The sequence below is a fragment of the Mytilus trossulus genome, chromosome 1, assembly GCF_036588685.1.
Source record: "Mytilus trossulus isolate FHL-02 chromosome 1, PNRI_Mtr1.1.1.hap1, whole genome shotgun sequence".
NCBI lineage: Eukaryota > Metazoa > Mollusca > Bivalvia > Mytilida > Mytilidae > Mytilus > Mytilus trossulus.
Genome location: NC_086373.1, coordinates 76,810,378 through 76,828,908, shown reverse-complemented (window position 1 = coordinate 76,828,908; position 18,531 = coordinate 76,810,378). Strand labels below are relative to the sequence as shown.

The following is an 18,531-nucleotide window of genomic DNA, read 5'->3' as shown; positions in this document are numbered from 1 at the left end:
TTTTATAACCAAATAAATGAGAAATGTGACCATGGGACACAGATAATGCCCCGCTTGCATATCATTAAGTTATAAAGGGACATAACTATCAACTATAGAACAGGAAAAGTGATGCTTACCAAACTTGTACTTGATCTGATTTTAGTTGTAATAAGAATTGCTAATAAATTAACTAAATGTTCATTTCTGTGTCATTTGATCTCTTGTGTAGAGTGTCTGATTGGAAATCATACACATCTTTTTTTTTTATATTAGATGAAAACGAAAAATACAGCATTTTTTCCATTTGCAAACAAGCATAATTTTAGAACAATAAAAGTGAAACCACTTTATTTCAAACTTGATCTGTATTCTGTGGTAATAAGTATTGTGTATAAGTTTCACAACACTTGGTTAGGAAAACAGAAGTTGGAGAATGAAGAGAAAATTCAGCAATTTTATGATTTTAAAGTGAAAGGGGCATTACTCAAGAACACTTAAAGTGAATGTGATGCCACCCAATTTCAAATTTATCTGTATAGTATGTGGTAATCAGTGAATGGAAAGGGGCACAACTCTAAAACCGTTATAGTGATGCCACCAAAATTCAAACATGATCTGTGTATAAACATTGTGTTTATGTTTCATAACATTTGGTTGAGGCAGACTAAACTCAGAGAATGGTTACCAACTTTCAGACTAACTGAGGGAAAATGGTAAACTTGATGCCCCCTCTGCTAGACATTGGCATTTTAATGCAGTCACAAGAGCATAAAAGTAGGATTCAATGACTATGGACAAATGAAAATTAAAACTTGAGAACATAATGCACCAATATACAAGGTAAGTGTCCAGGTCTTCTACCACTTGAAATATAAAACTTGATACAAATATCATTGTCATTGCCACTGGCAGATAAGTATTCCTGTCTCAGCCAGACAGGAACTTAAGAAAATAAGACACATGTATACAAGAAAATGAATTATCCATCTCTTCTACCTTCTGAAAAACAAAACTTGTCTGCTAGGTTGATCAACAAATAAATTAGTACATAAGTAGCATAATGCATAATGTAAACAAAGATAAAATATCAAAACATTTTTAACATTGTATATTTTAATGACATTGATTTCTTCATTTTATTTTGGACAATGATCACAAATTTCATGATTTCAATGTATCAGCCTAATCAACACAATCATGATTATTTTGTTAAAATTTAATTGAATTTTTATATTTCTGCCTAAACAGCAGTAATACAATAGTTCATGAGGTCTAACTTAATTTCATAATTTTCAGGAGAAAACAAATTGACAGTCATGATATACATTTAATTTGTTTGACCAACAAAGAGAAATTAGTTCTATATGAAATTAAAATTAAGTTTTATTCTAGAACCAAGAAAATGTCAAAATTGTCCAAATAACATAATAAAGGTGCATCTTTGTATCTGTACACAATGTGACAACACTGCTACATCCATGGATTTACTCATATTGTTATATGTTGCTAAAATCCACTTCATACACAGGTGAACCACATAATACACAGATACAATGTATAAAGCAATAGTGAGTCAGGACAGACAACTCTGCTTCTTTTTTTAGCATCTTGAATTAAAAATAAAAATTTAACAATGAAGTATGATTAAAAGATGAAAATGAGATGACAAAATTCAATCAAATTTGCTCAGTTCAGACATGTAAATATGATGTAGAAAGTATGATGAGAATTATTGCATGTGTTCATTGGCTACCAGAGCTCTCCGTCTCGGTCTTTAGCTGGAACTTCTATCACTCTTGGTTTGTCTATAATTCTGGCTGTTCGGTTTCCTTTCTCTACAATACCTATAATCCACGATTGATAACCTTCTTGTTTTTCAATGTCTTTACAGAATGCTGCTGCTTGTTCCCTTGGTAATGCCATTAATAAACCTCCTAGTAACAAAAATAAATAAAATTGTTATTCAATAAACCAAGTGATGAAGTGAGGTAATGGATAAACACATCAATTTAAATAGTAAAACCCAAAACCACCAAACATTCAAATATAAAGATAATCATTATAGGCAAAGAACAAGTTTCTAAACTAATTGGGGTTTTATCAGTGAATACATAAAGCAACAGAAAATCATTCAACGAAATAACAATTGGTTGACATCTTTTTGTATTGAACTTAATGAGAAAATAAAATATCTCTAAAAAAGAGTCTAATTCATGAAAGCATATATATATATAAAAGATTTTTCAAGAAGTGTTCATTTTTTTCAGGAATGCCAGTCATAAAACTGTTCAAGGAAAGACAACTGAGGGAAAATCACTTTATACAAAATATCAGAATGATCAATTACTAGAAATCTTGTAGCAGTCACTTTCTTTTCTTTGAGGAACATATAATATCTAATAATTAACATAAATAACACCCCTATTGTACCTTCCCATGTTAATCTTAATGCAGTACCTGATGTTTCTGCAGAATGTCCTTGTAGCAATCCAAACATGTTTCCACAGGCTTTACTTATTGAAGCCATTTTTGCTATAATGGGCAAATTATGGATGACAAAGCTCACTTCGTTCTTCTGAATCTTAGCAAGGTTTTTAGCATGTCCTAACAATCCAAATCCTGTAACGTCTGTGGCTCCATGAGCATTGTATTTATGCATAAGTCTAGCACCTAATAAAATATAAAATGAATAAAAATCAAGCATGAAATACAGTCCTTGATGAAGACATGTTAAAAACTCAAAACAATCATATTAATTTACATATTTTCTACAAGATAAATTTTCTGAATTTTGGATGCTTTTCATTAGCAAAAAAATAATTAAATTTTGATGGGTTATCTACTGTCATTGCTGCTGTATAATATGCCCTTCACTGAAAACAAATTTCTGTTGCTCCAATGCAAGTGGACATTGTTGGAAACAATGTCTGCCGTTGTGCAATAGATAATTTGGATTTAACTCATCAAAATCAACCTGAGTTCAACCATTGTTCTTGTTAAGAATACATCAGTTCTGAGATAGTCTTTTTTACTGTCTGGTTTCAGTTAACACAAAAAAGTAATGTGATTAACATAAGAAATTTATGTTGTCATGATATTTATGCAACGTTGTCTGCATGAAAACTTCAACATATGAGCAATGTTACCTTACATTTGGTTTATAGGCATGATCAGGATGATGAGGTTAGAATAAAACTTTTATATTTTATAGTACGCTATGGTTAAAATCAATGTTCAAAATAGTATAAAGTTCTACAAGTATAACAAACCTGTTCTATTAAGCCTAGCCATACTAAACATAGCTCTTTGGTATGCTTTCCTTACATCATCATCTGATACAACCAGTTTAATTCTGTTCCATCTCTCGGGTTGGTCTAACCATTGGTAAGCATTTACAGCTACTTGTGTTCCTAAAGGTTTTGTTAATACCAACACATCACCAACTACAGCGTTATCTGGCCTGATGTTTTTAAAGTAAGAAAATGTTTAATACTCTTAGATAACATTTTATCAATTCAGACAGATGTGAAGTTTTTCCTAAAATATACATGCTTACCACCTTGTACTACTTTTTACTCTAGCAAATGACATGAATTATTAAAAGACAAGCTAAAAAGATAATTACTGTTAATGTCTTTCTTCAATGTGATATGTTTTTGTAAATAGGAAAATCAATTATTATTTAAACAGGGAATATGATCCTGAATTGTGTAAAATAAATAATGTGATCCCAACATTGCACCCTCTGATTAAGTATTGATGCATTTATAGCCTTGATTGCATTACTCCATTTATTTTTCTGAAATATGTTAAAATGGCATTCCCTGGTTATGTTTGTTTCAAACTTGACACAAGAAGTCAAAAATGTAATTTGCCAGATAAGTCCAGACATAACTGTTTTGGAAGCCCTGCTTTTAGGCAACAAAAAAACAGTCAGTGATAATTCAATATTGTAAGTCTACACTTCATAGTGAAATAGCAGCAATATATAACCAACAACACATAACAACAAACATTCTTACCTGTTATAAAAACTTTCACGTATATGGTCTCAGATAAGAGGCATTTTAAACAAGTTAAAGTTAAACATTTCAAAGACAAAATTATGAAAAATACATGACTTTTCCTGCATAAATTGTCAAATCATAATAGCAATATAGCATTTAAAATCTATACACATCACAGATTAAACCTGACCATGATGATACAATCTGAACTTTTAAGTGTTCGAATAAAAACGGAGCTCAAAAATATGTTATTTTTGGTTTTATACTTCAAATGCCTGAAAATTCAAGATTACAGTGAATGTGTATCGTATGTATAGCTTGGACATATTTAACTTTTAATTTGGTTTCATTAGTTCAAAGCTTAGTTACTGATGGAAAGAAATAAATAACTGTTACAGCTTTTCTATAAAAGCATGCAAAACAAAACTCTGATCAACTTGCTAGCTATGTTTGCTTGGATGTTTACAAACAATAGGTAGGCAGAGTTTCAGTCTGTTTAATATATTAGGATTTGATTTATACATGTCAAGTGACATGATATTCGCGTGTAATACACGCTTTTTCAACGTTTTACACGCGAGAATTTTGTCACATGGCGTGTACACGCTTTTCACCACTTTACACGCAATTACACGCTTTTTCGTTCTTTTCATTTTTTTGTCATTAGTGATATCGCTATTCTCGGGTTTTTTCTTTACACGGAGATAAATACCGAAAAATTCGAAGTATTTGTTTGTGATTAGTTTTTACGATTTTGTGACTTTCTTTCAAATTCACTTTGTAAGGATAATGACACAGGCACTTGTCTCAAAAAAAAATTTCATATATACCTTAATATAACACAAGGTACTTAACTTAATTTTTTGAAAAATGACACCCAGTCCCGAATTCACGTTATTTTTTTCTTTCTCGGTTGTCAAACCTACTTAAAGTTAATATGCCGTAAATCTAAATTGATTTATCTACACAATGGTATATGACACGACTATCATTGTTGTCGGGATCATTGGTAGCAGGCCTCAGAAGTCGGTCAACGGGATGTTTTTTGCATTCGTCTCAATTTTTGGCAACACCCAGCCCGCAGTGATTGAATTATTATAAAAAAATATTAAAATAAAAACTGTTAGCTTCCCTCTGACTATGAATTATTACCTTTATTGTAAATTCTTTACAGATTATGTGAAACAAACCCAAATAACTTTGTTATGAAACACACGTGTACACAACGACACTAATGTAGAGTTATAAATTGACCAAAATTTCCCACATTTATTTTTAGCCAGACGATTGACCAATGAGAAACCAGTATAAAATTACATGCGGACCGGGTGTTGCCAAAAATTGAGACGAATGCAAAAAAACATCCCGTTGACCGACTTCCGAGGCCTGCTACCAATGATCCCGACAACAGTGATAGTCGTGTCATATACCATTGTGTAGATAAATCAATTTAGATTTGCGGCATATTAAGTTTAAGTAAGTTTGAAAACCGAGAAATAAAAAAAATGACGTGAATTCGGGACTGGGTGTCATTTTCTAAAAATTTAGTTAAGTACCTTGTGTTATATTAAGGTATATAGGAGATTTTTTTTTGAGACAAGTGCCTGTGGATAATGAGCACAGAAATAGGTCGCTTTCAGTGCATGTACCGTCGTCTAAAGCGTCGATAATTGTTAAGCCAAAACAATGTATACGTATCAAGATAAATTTCAAGATTTATATATTTCGGAGTTCGAGTTTAAATGATCGTGTGACAAGTAACGCATTGTGCATTCTATGGGGAGAGGAGAAATACAATGTAGCTATTTAAATAAGCATTTAACACGTTTATTTAATGGAAATCAAATTTATAAAACATTTTTCTTTTTCAATTTCAGATTCAAATCTAGCCAACAGATGTCTACAGGCACTGGGGATGAAAATATCACAGAACTGTTGGATTAGCTCTCATAGTACCAGCTATCATCTGATGAACTACCCAGTTTTGACCAGGCAATGGAAGCAATGGCAGAGATAATACCTGATATTTTTTTTTTACATTGCAAAATGAACAAAACATTATGACATTCTTTAAAATCTTGATGAAGCTTATTCAGTCAAATATCAATTCCTACTGTGGAAGAGCATTTTCAATTATAAAGAAATTGACACTGAATTCTGATCAGAACTTGACTATGTTACATTTATATTGAGTGCTGTTATATGAAATTATCAAATAAATGTAGCTGAACTTGAAACTAGCAGTTGTTTTAAATATGTGCCTAGTGGTATATTGCTTTTAAAGCAACATAACAAACCACTTACTACAATAAAAGTTTCGTTAGAATATATATTGTTTTTTTATTTAAACAAATTTGTATGTGAAATTATGAACATTTATACCACATTCATATTAAAAACTATGCAACTACGTCACACGTTTTCACACGCTTTTTGACATGCCATGTCATGTCATGACATGATTTTCCATTGTCAGAGGTTGGCAAGTAAAAATTGACATACAATGTGGATCTTAATCTAAATTAAGTTAAAGTTATTGTCAAATTAAATTCCTTTATATAGTAAACAGACTGATCCAAACAAACAAAGCAAGCAAGATGATCAAAGGTTGCTTTACATGCTTTGATAGAAAAGCTGAACATGTTGATTTTCCCCAATGTCTAGTATAAATACAAGACAGAAATCTCACATAATAAATTCATTTGGTTGTGACACTGTGGTAGCTACCCCACCAATAGTTAACCATGGGTTAATGACTGTTTGACCACCAGTAACAGAACTTCCTCCTTCTTCAGCATGGTCCTAAAACAGGAAAAATAAACATTACTATTAACTGACAAAACTTTTTACCAAGCTTGTGAATGGTTAATATTTATACTTTGTCTTTTACTCCAGCTTGTGAATGGTAATATTTATAATTTGTCTTTTACTCCAGCTTAAATAATTAAATATCCAAAATGAATCCATCTAATTTAAGAGTGAATAAATAGTTGACACAGCATAGGTTTGTGACACAGAATGAATGTGGTCTAATGAACTTAAAAAAAAAATTTCACTATGCTGTTGAATATTAATCCTCTTAAAAAAATGTTTGAAGAAATTTTCTTTTTATTTATGAAATATGAAATGAGAAAAATTGACCCCCCCCCCCACAATTTTGTTTTCACATCCCCCTTTTCCTTATTTCAAAACTGATCTCAATTCAAATTTCTAATGAAGTTTGCAACAATAACTGCTCATTTAAATACATCATAAAATATTAAAATGTAAAAAAAAGTGCTTTTTATCACTGAATGGTAAAGATTTTTTTAATTTATCAGTTGGTAGTTAAAGTGAAAATACATTGTATATTGTATAAAACAATGATTTAAGTTGATTCAACTACTATTCTGGACAAAGAAAGATAACTCAAATTTTCATAGAATATTGAAAATATCTTGCTATTGCACAAATATCTATTCTGGACAAAGAAAGATAACTCTAATTGAAAATTTCTTGCTATTTCACAATATTGTGAAATAAGATATTTCTTGCTATTGCGCAATACTGTCAATTGAAGACTTCTTGCTATTGAACCATACTGTGCAATTGAAAATTTCTTGCTATTGCACAATACTGTACAATTGAAGATTTCTTGCTATTGCTGAATACTGTGCAATTGAAAATTTCTTGCTATTGCACAATACTTAACCCTTTCACCGATTGCTGCCCAGACAGAAGCTACTCTGAGACGATGGCTTCCCTGGCAACTATTACTCAAGTGGGAGATATTCATAAAATGTCAATAAAAACTTGTTTATAGTTATTTGTGTATTTATTTTATTCACTAACACCATGTTCACAGTTTTGTTCATGTTTTTACAATTTTTTCTTCATAAAATATTCAAATTTTCAAATTTTCAACATTATCTATGTGAAATTCTCAAAATTCGACTCTTTCACCCAAAAACATAATTTTTTAACCCAAAACGGCAAAATTTTGAAAATTTTTATGAGGCTGTACAAATTCCTCACACTGATCGATGTCCATTCCAACTGTTTTCTACATAAAACGACATTTTATGTCAAAAAAGTAAACTAGTTTGGCTTCAATTCTTCCATATTCTTTAAAAAAAAAAATTCCCTCATTTCAAATTCTCGTAAATTTCGTAAATTTCCTCTGATTTTGACACGGTTTTTCAACAAACGGAACCGCCATGTTTACACTTTCATCCGGGTTATTCATCAAAGAAAGATAACCCATGTTTGCACTGTTTGAGCGGGAAACATAAAAGAGGTATTCCGATCCCGGTAAAACAGGTCTCATCCTCAGCTGTCTTTGAAGCCTGAATCCCAGTAAATCGGGACTCGTCGGCGAAAGGTTTAATATAATAATTTTGAATCCTGATTTGGACCAACTTGAAAACTTTGCCCATAATCAAAAATCTAAGTACATGTTTAGATTCAGCATATCAAAGAAGCCCAAGAATTTAATTTTTGTTAAAATCAAACTTAGTTTAATTTTGGACCCTTTGGACTTTAATGTAGACCAATTTGAAAATGGGACCAAAAATTAAGAATCTACATACACAGTTAGATTCGGCATATCAAAGAACCCCAATTATTCATTTTTTGATGAAATCAAACAAAGTTTAATTTTGGACCCTTTGGGTCCCTTATTCCTAAACTGTTAGGACCAAAACTCCCAAAATCAATACCAACCTTCCATTCATGGTCATAAACCTTGTGTTTGAATTTCATAGATTTCTATTTACCTATACTAAAGTTATGGTGCTAAAACCAAGAAAAATGCTTATTTGGCCCCAAATTCCTAAACTGTTAAGACCAAAACTCCTAAAATCAATACCAACCTTCCTTTTGTGGTCATAAACCTTGTGTTGAAATTTCATAGATATCTATTCACTTATACTAAAGTTATGGTGCGAAAAACAAAAAAATGCTTATTTGGACCTCTTTTTGGCCCCTAATTCCTAAAATATTAAAACCAAAACTCCAACCAGATGCTCCGCAGGGCGTAGCTTTATACGACCGCAGAGGTTGAACCCTGAACAGTTGGGGCAAGTATGGACACAACATTCAAGCTGGATTCCGCTCTAAATTTGGATTGTGATTAAATAGTTGACACAGCATAGGTTTCTGACACAGAATGAATGTATTCAAATGAACTTAAAATTTTTGTTTTCTCTTAGAGCAATTCACTATGCTGTTGAATATTAATCCTCTCAAAAAAATGTTTGAAGAAATTTTCTTTTTATTTATGAAATTTCAAATGAGAAAAATTGAACCCAATTTTTTAATCACATCCCCCTTTCCCTTATTCAAAAACTAATTTCAATTAAAATATTCTAATGGAGTTTGCAACAATTACTACTCATTTAAATACATCATAAAATATTAAGATGTAAAAAAACTGCTTGTTAACACTGAATGGTAAAGATTATTTAAATTTATCAGTTGGTAGTAAAAAGTGAATATACATTGTATATTGTATATAACAAAGATTTAAGTTGATTCTGGACAAAGAAAGATAACTCCAATTAAAAAAATTCTTGCAATAAGATATTTCTTGCTTACTATTCTGGACAAAGAAAGATAACTCTTAATTAAAAAAAATTTGCTATTTCACAATATTGTGAAATTAGATATTTCTTGCCATTGCACAATACTGTGCAATTGAAAAGACTTGCTATTGCACAATACTTAATATAATAATTTTAGATCCTGATTTGGACCAACTTGAAAACTGGGCCCATAATCAAAAATCTAAGTACATGTTTAGATTCAGCATATCAAAGAGGCCCAAAAATTTGATTTTTGTTAAAATCAAACTTAGTTTAATTTTGGACCCTTTGCACTTTAATTTAGACCAATTTTAAAACTGGACCAAAAATTAAGAATCTACATACACAGTTAGATTTGGCATATCAAAGAACCCCAATTATTCAATTTTTGATGAAATCAAACAATGTTTAATTTTGGACCTCGATTTGGGCCAACTTGAAAACTGGGCCAATAATCAAAAATCTAAGTACATTTTTAGATTCAGCATATCAAAGAACCCCAAGGTTTCAATTTTTGTTAAAATCAAACTAAGTTTAATTTTGGACCCTTTGGACCTTAATGTAGACCAATTTGAAAACTTGACCAAAAATTAAGAATCTACATACACAGTTAGATTCGGCATATTAAAGAACCCCAATTATTCAATTTTGATGAAATCAAACAAAGTTTAATTTTGGACCCTTTGGGCCCCTTTTTTCTTAACTGTTGGGACCCAAACTCCCAAAATCAATACTAACCTTCCTTTTATAGTCATAAACCTTGTGTTTAGATTTCATAGATTTCTATTTACTTATTCTACCGCTATGGCGCGAAAACTAAGAAAAATGCTTATTTGGGTCCCTTTTTGGACCCTAATTCCTAAACTGTTCGGACCGAAACTCCCAAAATCAATACCAACCTTCCTTTTGTGGTCATAAACCTTGTGTTTAAATTTCATTGATTTCTATTTTCTATAACTAAAGTTATTGTGCGAAAACCAAGAATAATGCTTATTTGGGCCCTTTTTTGGCCCCTAATTCCTAAACTGTTGAAACCAAAACTCCCAAAATCAATCCCAACCTTTCTTTTGTGGTCATAAACCTTGTGTCAAAATTTCATAGATTTCTATTAACTTAAACTAAAGTTATAGTGCGAAAACCAAGAAAATGCTTATTTGGGCCCTTTTTGGCCCCTAATTCCTAAAATATTGGGACCAAAACTCCCAAAATCAATACCAGCCTTCCTTTTATGGTCATAAACCTTGTGTTAAAATTTCATAGATTTCTATTCACTTTTACTAAAGTTAGAGTGCGAAAACTAAAAGTATTCGGACGACGACGACGACGCCAACGTGATAGCAATATACGACGAAAATTTTTTCAAAATTTGCGGTCGTATAAAAATCAATCCCAACCTTCCTTTGATGGTCATAAACCTTGTGTTAAAATTTCACATATTTCTATTCACTTATACTAAAGTTAGAGTGCGAAAACTAAAACTTTTCAGACAACGACGATGACGCCAACGTGATAGCAATATACGACGAAATTTTTTTCAAATTTTGCGGTCGTATAAAAAATGTTAGGAAGCTTGGTGCTTTACCTATTGGTTACAAATAATTTGAAATTTAATTGATTTTTACTTGACATTTAACTATAATTGATTGATTTTTGGTGTTTTAACACCACTTTTAAGCACGGCATTTAGGCTTATTCTTGACAACCAGTTTTTATTGTAGGAGGAAGTCGCCTTTAGAAAACCTCCAACCTTCAATAGGAAAACTGACAATGCCTAGTTGCAGAAAATGAAAGAAAAAGATTAATATAACTATATACTGTAAAATATGAAAATATTCAAGAAACAATTATTTTCTATTATTTTGTCTCTGTGCTGTTGTTTTGTTGGTCCCCCCTCACGATCCCCATCTCCTGAAACTGCAATAGATAAATCATAACTTGAAGCTATAACACATCTTTTAGTAGACAATAATTAAACCATTAAATAAAACTTACTTTAAATCCCCTCAGCATCATGGGAACAACAATGTCTCGTTCTTTCTCGGTCATTTTATTACTGACACCAAGCAACATCAACATGTTGTCACAATCTGTCACACCCATAGCATACAGATCACTCAAAACATTAGCACAAGCAATTTTACCCTGAAAATATTTACTCAAAACTTTAGTTTTAAAGTTTATAAAAAGCTTTTCAAATAATATGAATAGAGAGCGGTACATTTTTAAATAGGTATAACCAATGAATCAGCAACTCATTATCACAAGCACAGAAATTGAGAGTATAACAGTCAATTCCAAAGTAATGACTTACAAAGCTTTTCTTGTTTATTGCTCCATTCCATGCATCCATGCATGGGAAAAAATGACACATGCCTCCCTTACCAAGTTACTCCAGACATGATTTTACATCCCTACATCAGATCAAAACAGAATCTACCAGGGCTGTCAGAATAATTTAGAAAATTGATGGCTTGTCTTCAGCATGTTCAACAAATTTCATACAAAGCTCAATTCTAATATACCTTAGTATGTATAATATGTAAAATGTAGATCTGGAAAAAATTGTTAGAGACCAGAGTGACATTTTACTTTACAATTGAAAGTAAATGACAAAGAGATTTCTTTTTACTGTTCCATTATATGCGACCACAAGAGGATAAAAATTCTCACATGGCTATTAATAAATGGAATCTTTGCAGTGTTTATTTTTTTTAAATTCTGATCAGAAGTTCATTTTGAAATATATATATATATATATATATGACAATTATTCATTTAGCAATGCAATTCTTGAATGATAGTCTTTTGATAGATAAACTTTAATAGTATGACTTCTGGACAGGACCATATTATAGACAACTTAAGATATATCTTTACTAAATCAGTTCTAAATTCCTGTATGTCACTCTTAGGACAGAATCTGCTATTTGACTGTGAGATACTTTCTAAAACTTTCATACTTAACAGTTTCCTGATATATCTCTTCATAGATATAAAAAAAAAAAAAAATTGTTAGAGACCAGAGTGACATTTTATTTTACAATTCATAGTGAATGACAAAGAGATTTCTTTTACTGTTCCATTCTATGCAATTACAAGAGGATACAAATTCTCATATGGCTTTTAATTTAATAGCCATGTATGGCTATTGTGAGAATTTGTATCCTCTAATTAATGAATGGCTTCCTTATATTGCTATTACCACTTTTCATTTTAATTTCAGACAGTGAAAAGATGTCCCCTTTCTCAAATCAATGAAAATACTAAAGCAACAATAACATTTCTAAACAATGGAATGGTTGAGATGGGTTACAATTGGAAAATAAATTCAAGAATGTTTTTGAGTTCCATGTTGGAAATAATCAGTAATTGACATTTTTGGCCTGGAACCTGAATTTGGTATTTTAAAATTGTTATATATATAACAATTTGACACAACACAATTCATCAGTTCAGATAAAACAGTTTCATAAAGTATGATATCTGAATCATCACAAACTTGACCTGTCAGACTGGCAAGGGTTTTTTTCCAAGGCCACATTCAATTATCATTTTTGAGCCAGGCCAAAGTGATAAGTATGATAACATTGCAAGGTATGAACATACCAAATATAATTATCCTATAATAAAAGAAAAATTAACATTACAAAAATATTTTAATTTTTCAAGTAGTTACTGAACATGAAAATAAGGTCAAGGACATATATGACAGACAGAAACTCCATAACCCAAAGCTTCTATATATACAAACTATGAAGCACTCAGGTTTTATACCTTCTGAAATATTATATATTTAAGTAATTAATCAAAGCCACTGGATCACTTTACCTTTGTATCTCTTCTAATTCTGATACAGAATCGAAGTTGCAAGCAAGACAAATTTGAATAGAAAGAGAATGAGAACTCCACATTTATATCACTGGAAATTCTGTCTAAAATTTTTCTAGTAACACAAATACTCATCTTGCTTTTTTCATGAAATGACTCTGAATCAGAAATTATCTGCTCTTTACACAGTGTATCTAATACAATTAGAGACCAGAGTGCCATTTTTCGTTATAAATAAAAGTAAATGACAAAGAGATCTCCTTTTTATGTTTTATTCAATGCAACCATATAAGTACTAAACTCCTTATACAGCTACTGGTGAATGAGTTTTATTTAAAGTTAAAATTTAAATCTTAAAATGGTGTGGCTTTATGTAAATACTAATTAAAATCTTTGAATGTCCCCAACATTGCACATAATTTATATTCTATACTTTTTTGTTTTTCATTTTTTTATCTTTTTAAAATTATCTTAGTGAAATGAAAACTTAGTACTTACAATGCAATTATCCATTATTTACTTCCAAGGAGCAAAAATCTCCTAAACATTCTGAGAGTATTGCATGGTAATACATAGTCACTGTAGTTTAAAAATTACTTGTAATGGAACAAAATGCTAACTTGATATATAACTTGTCATAGTGTAAAACTATTTATAACAAATATGAAATCAATAATTTTAAGCATAAGGACTAAAAGTGTGGAAACTGGAAAACTGATTACTTGCATGAATTTCCTAAAGTCCCAGGACCATTACTCTGCACAAAATCATCAGAACAAAATTCAAACTTGTTCAGCAACTGATCATCATAAACCTTTATAGTTTATACCAAATAGCAAATCAATTTACAATGTATTCAAGCGTAAAGGAAAAGAAATAAAAAACCCAGACTGATTTTCCTGACTGATGGAGTGCAAACATAAAGCCCCTTTGACTTCAAAGGTAGGGGAATAAAAATAGTTGATTATCACTAATTTTCTGAATTGCCAGTGACATTGCTGATATGAACTTCACCTTGATCGTGTTGATAAAAGTCTTAAAAGAGTACTGGTATTATTTGTATGTTTATCAGGGTACACTACCCTAAGAGTCTGTGATTATGTTTCTAAGTAGAACATGGCATATGGTCACTCAAGTATTATGACAAAAAAGGTTAGTTTTGATTGATATAACAACAGAAAAAAACAAAGACCAGTTTGATATCGCTTTTTGTTGATCCATTTCTTACTCTCTTAAAAACATCAACTGAAAAATGCATTTCATTAATGCCAACTTTAAATAGCTGCTCTACATACATTTGATTTGTGTCTAAATATACAATATTAGGTCGATGTCAGGAAAATATAAACTTTTTAGTATGAGGCTGAGGAACCGGGAAAGAGAGAGGTTCTACCGAGCCCTTCTCAAGTTTTGCACTTAGTACAAAAAAGTTTATATTTTTATGACATTGGCCTAATATTGTTTTTATACTGCAACTTATATTAAAGTACATTGATAGCTTTTTAAATCATAACACAAATGTCAAACTTTTCATCCTTTAATCATTTATGGACCCCTGATTGTGGAGAAAAGCACTACTATATATTACTATATTTAGGAAATAAAGTTGGGTGGTTGCAGTATAAAACAGTTTGTTAGAGACCAGAGTGCCATTTTACTTCACAAATAAGAAGTACATGACAAAGAGATCTCCCTTTTATTTTCCATTCAATGCGACCATACAAGTACTTAACTCCTTATACAGCTATTAGTGAATGGGTCATGAATATATTCAAATCAGAAGATTGTTTAAGAAGCTCCTGACATATTATCAGACATTTGACCTTTTTGGTCTTCTTATCCTTTGAGTAATGTGAGCTATTTCTGTCAATTCATCTTTTGTCTTTCTGTCAAGAACTTTGAATTCTTGTGAACAAAACAAATAGAAATTCTTAAATAATCTTCTGAATAGAATTTTATCTTTATATAAAAAAAACAAATCAAATCAGAAGATTTTTTAAGACATCTCTGCCATATAAGACTAAGACCAAGTGACAGCAAAAGCTCATATTACCTATCTCAGAGTTACCCATAGGGTAAGATGACCACAAGGTTGAATGTCAAAGTTTTTATTTTTTCTTCATTCATTTCTTTTCTAATGACTAAAAAATCTTCTTCCCATGGATCAGGGTTTTATTTAATTTACCATCATATAAGGGTCATCAACCAAAGGATAGAAGAAATCTGTCGTCTGAACCAATGAGAGACCTCCATGACGTAATGGTGTGACTGATGCATCCATACCAATACCTACAAAATAATTCACAAATTTCAAAACAGAAATATAAATATACGAGTCTAAATTGAAAACTACGTTCAAACCTATGATTGCGTTGGATAAAAAACGCAATTTTTATATGTGTGCATGTTAAACAAATTTCGTTGTAGAAGGATATATAAATATATACATATACATATTGAAATAAGATTTTCCGAGCAACATGTTAAACATCACCCATCTGGCAAAATTTTATTGAGGGTGTGTCACTGAGCCACGAGACCCCTAAACCAATGTATGTGAATTTTTTCTTTCTATTTTAAAGTTTTTTGACGTTATTATTTTTTTCAAATACAGAAACTTGGTTGACAAATACCAATATGCTGATAAGGTATAAAACACAAAAATCAAAACTAAATAATCGAACAAAAAAAGTTGACCCTCCCCCCTAAAAAAAAGTAAATTTGTTCAAAATTTGTATGGCCAAAGATAAACACAACATCCTTTGCTAATGATGTAATTGTTTGCTAGAAATATAATCAAAGATTTTATTATTTTTTTGAAAGAATACTTTAAAAGAAAATTAGAAAAAATATACATTGCGGTTCTATCAAGAATTTCCGGATTTTTTAATAATCACGTGGTTCCATACCGTTCACGACAATTTAGTCCGCCATTTTTCTTCTTGGGGAACATCCAGGTCATGAATTAAATTTATGATTTATACAAACACGAGGCAACATTATACTTTGAAAGAGTTATGAATGAAATAAATATTAATAAAACTTCTAAGATTGTCTAATTTTAATGTTTATGTTGCCACAGAACAACTGTAATGTGTATCTATTTGTCGGAATCGGTGCATAGTGTATATTTATATCGATTCCGAAAATGAGTGCCAATTTTATTTTTTTAAATATTTACCCATTCGGGGAGTTTCAGCCATGTACTGGAAATGAGACTGCTCCGACTCCTGGGCATTGCTGTCCTGTTGTAGTCCCTCGAGAAGTTTATCAAGAACTTCTTGAGGGACTTTACACCCTCATCCCTTTAGGTCAGCAAACTTGGTGAGTCGGAAACTAGCATCCAACTCATGTGCCACAGGATCGAACGGCCGTCTCATTCCAATTGTTTCAGGGTTCTCCATCTTGACAGGTCTTATTTTACACTAAAAATTAAGAAAAACATAAGTATTAAATGTTTGCATAAACTTTGTAATATTTGCCAGGCAATTAATAGATGTTACAAGCATGAAAAGATCAGCGCACCTACCAGACAAAGAGAAGTATGGCGACCTCCCCGAATATGCAGTGACGCGGGAAACCCCGGATGAACCAGTAGTGATTCGTTTTCGGAAACAAACGACTATTTATCAAGGGAGAAATTATTAGCAAGATTAACAGTTTCTTCTTAGAAACCTTCCGTTCTCATCCTTTTGAGTGGGGAAGGGTATGGGTTATGGAAATAAAATTTTGGAATTATAATTCCTTAAGTTAAAGAATAAATAATTGTTTTTTATTAATTACAGGGGCGAATCAATGATTTTTAAAGGGGAGCGTATACACTATAGTTCATGATACTGAATTTTTACCGCGATATCTTTCAGCAAGGATTTGTATAGTTAAATCCTTGGCTTTCAGTGAACGATTTAATGATGAAAATTAAAAATAATAAATTTTCTAATCAAGGTGGAGGGGGCAAATCACCACTGCTAAAGAAAGTATTTGTATTCCTGTACAAATCTATATAATTTAATTTGGTGGAAAATTATGACTCTTGTAAAAAAAACTATTAAAATTTAGTAAAAAAAACCTTGAAGGAAACAACTTCGAAATATTTAAAGAAAACACATCTGGTTCCTCTATCTTCTTCATGTTTGAAGTTGATTAATTTTTCAAGTGGGTTTTGATTGGGATTTCAAAATAGACAGGTAAAAAAAACAGAAATTGGACAATAAAACAATAAAGAAAAGTTGGGTGCAAAATCTTGTTTAATGAATAATTGTGTAAAAGTAAAGAATAACGTAAAAAATAAATGACTCGAATAACGAAAATAAATGACTAACACTGAGAGATAACTACAACAATAATCAATGCGGTGCAAGTCGCAACTTCTGATTAAAAAATAACGGAAAATATACTCCTTTTTTTTACAACTTATCCTGCTGGGACACAATATTATAGTGCAAGACCATTTGTTTTATAAGGCAAATTAAATATTGTGACACTCTCTGAGATTTCAATTACAAGTTGGAACAGTTTCAAGGTGTCCGCTATTCAGTTTCAGCACATTAAATAATGTTTGATGAAGGGTTGACGATTTCATTGGTTATGTAACCTGATTACTAAGTTTTTTATGACTAGATATCGGAATTGGCTTTCAGTGAACGATTTAATGATGAAAATTAAAAATAATAAATTTTCTAATCAAGGTGGAGGGGGCAAATCACCACTGCTAAAGAAAGTATTTGTATTCCTGTACAAATCTATATAATTTAATTTGGTGGAAAATTATGACTCTTGTAAAAAAAACTATTAAAATTTAGTAAAAAAAAACCTTGAAGGAAACAACTTCGAAATATTTAAAGAAAACACATCTGGTTCCTCTATCTTCTTCATGTTTGAAGTTGATTAATTTTTCAAGTGGGTTTTGATTGGGATTTCAAAATAGACAGGTAAAAAAAACAGAAATTGGACAATAAAACAATAAAGAAAAGTTGGGTGCAAAATCTTGTTTAATGAATAATTGTGTAAAAGTAAAGAATAACGTAAAAAATAAATGACTCGAATAACGAAAATAAATGACTAACACTGAGAGATAACTACAACAATAATCAATGCGGTGCAAGTCGCAACTTCTGATTAAAAAATAACGGAAAATATACTCCTTTTTTTTA

The 18,531-nt window shown here is 31.0% G+C and overlaps 1 protein-coding gene across 2 annotated transcripts; it reads right to left on the bottom strand.

Annotated features, from left to right (window-relative positions):
* Window positions 1–1,077: 1,077 nt before the first annotated feature.
* Window positions 1,078–17,022, bottom strand: LOC134685431 (inactive selenide, water dikinase-like protein). 2 transcript variants are annotated; one of them, XM_063545188.1, is made up of 8 exons: window positions 16,908–17,022; window positions 16,560–16,803; window positions 15,564–15,667; window positions 11,543–11,692; window positions 6,679–6,791; window positions 3,252–3,442; window positions 2,440–2,652; window positions 1,078–1,916 (listed from the first exon to the last, which is right to left on the bottom strand). In XM_063545188.1, the coding sequence occupies exons 2-8, from the start codon at window positions 16,579–16,581 to the stop codon at window positions 1,732–1,734; spliced, it is 978 nt and encodes a 325-aa protein (XP_063401258.1). In that variant the 5' UTR covers window positions 16,582–16,803; window positions 16,908–17,022; the 3' UTR covers window positions 1,078–1,731. The 2 variants fall into 2 exon arrangements, with proteins under 2 accessions (XP_063401258.1, XP_063401266.1); XM_063545196.1 differs by having other exon boundaries at window positions 16,904–16,979.
* Window positions 17,023–18,531: the final 1,509 nt, after the last annotated feature.

Coding starts and splice junctions, on each gene's coding strand:
- LOC134685431 (XM_063545188.1), bottom strand. CDS start 16,581: ATGGCTGAAACTCCCCGAATGG. Junction 11,693..15,563: donor TTGATGACCCTTATATGATG/GTAAATTAAATA, acceptor AAATATTTTCAG/GGTAAAATTGCTTGTGCTAA. Junction 1,917..2,439: donor ACATTCTGCAGAAACATCAG/GTACTGCATTAA, acceptor TTTTGTTACTAG/GAGGTTTATTAATGGCATTA.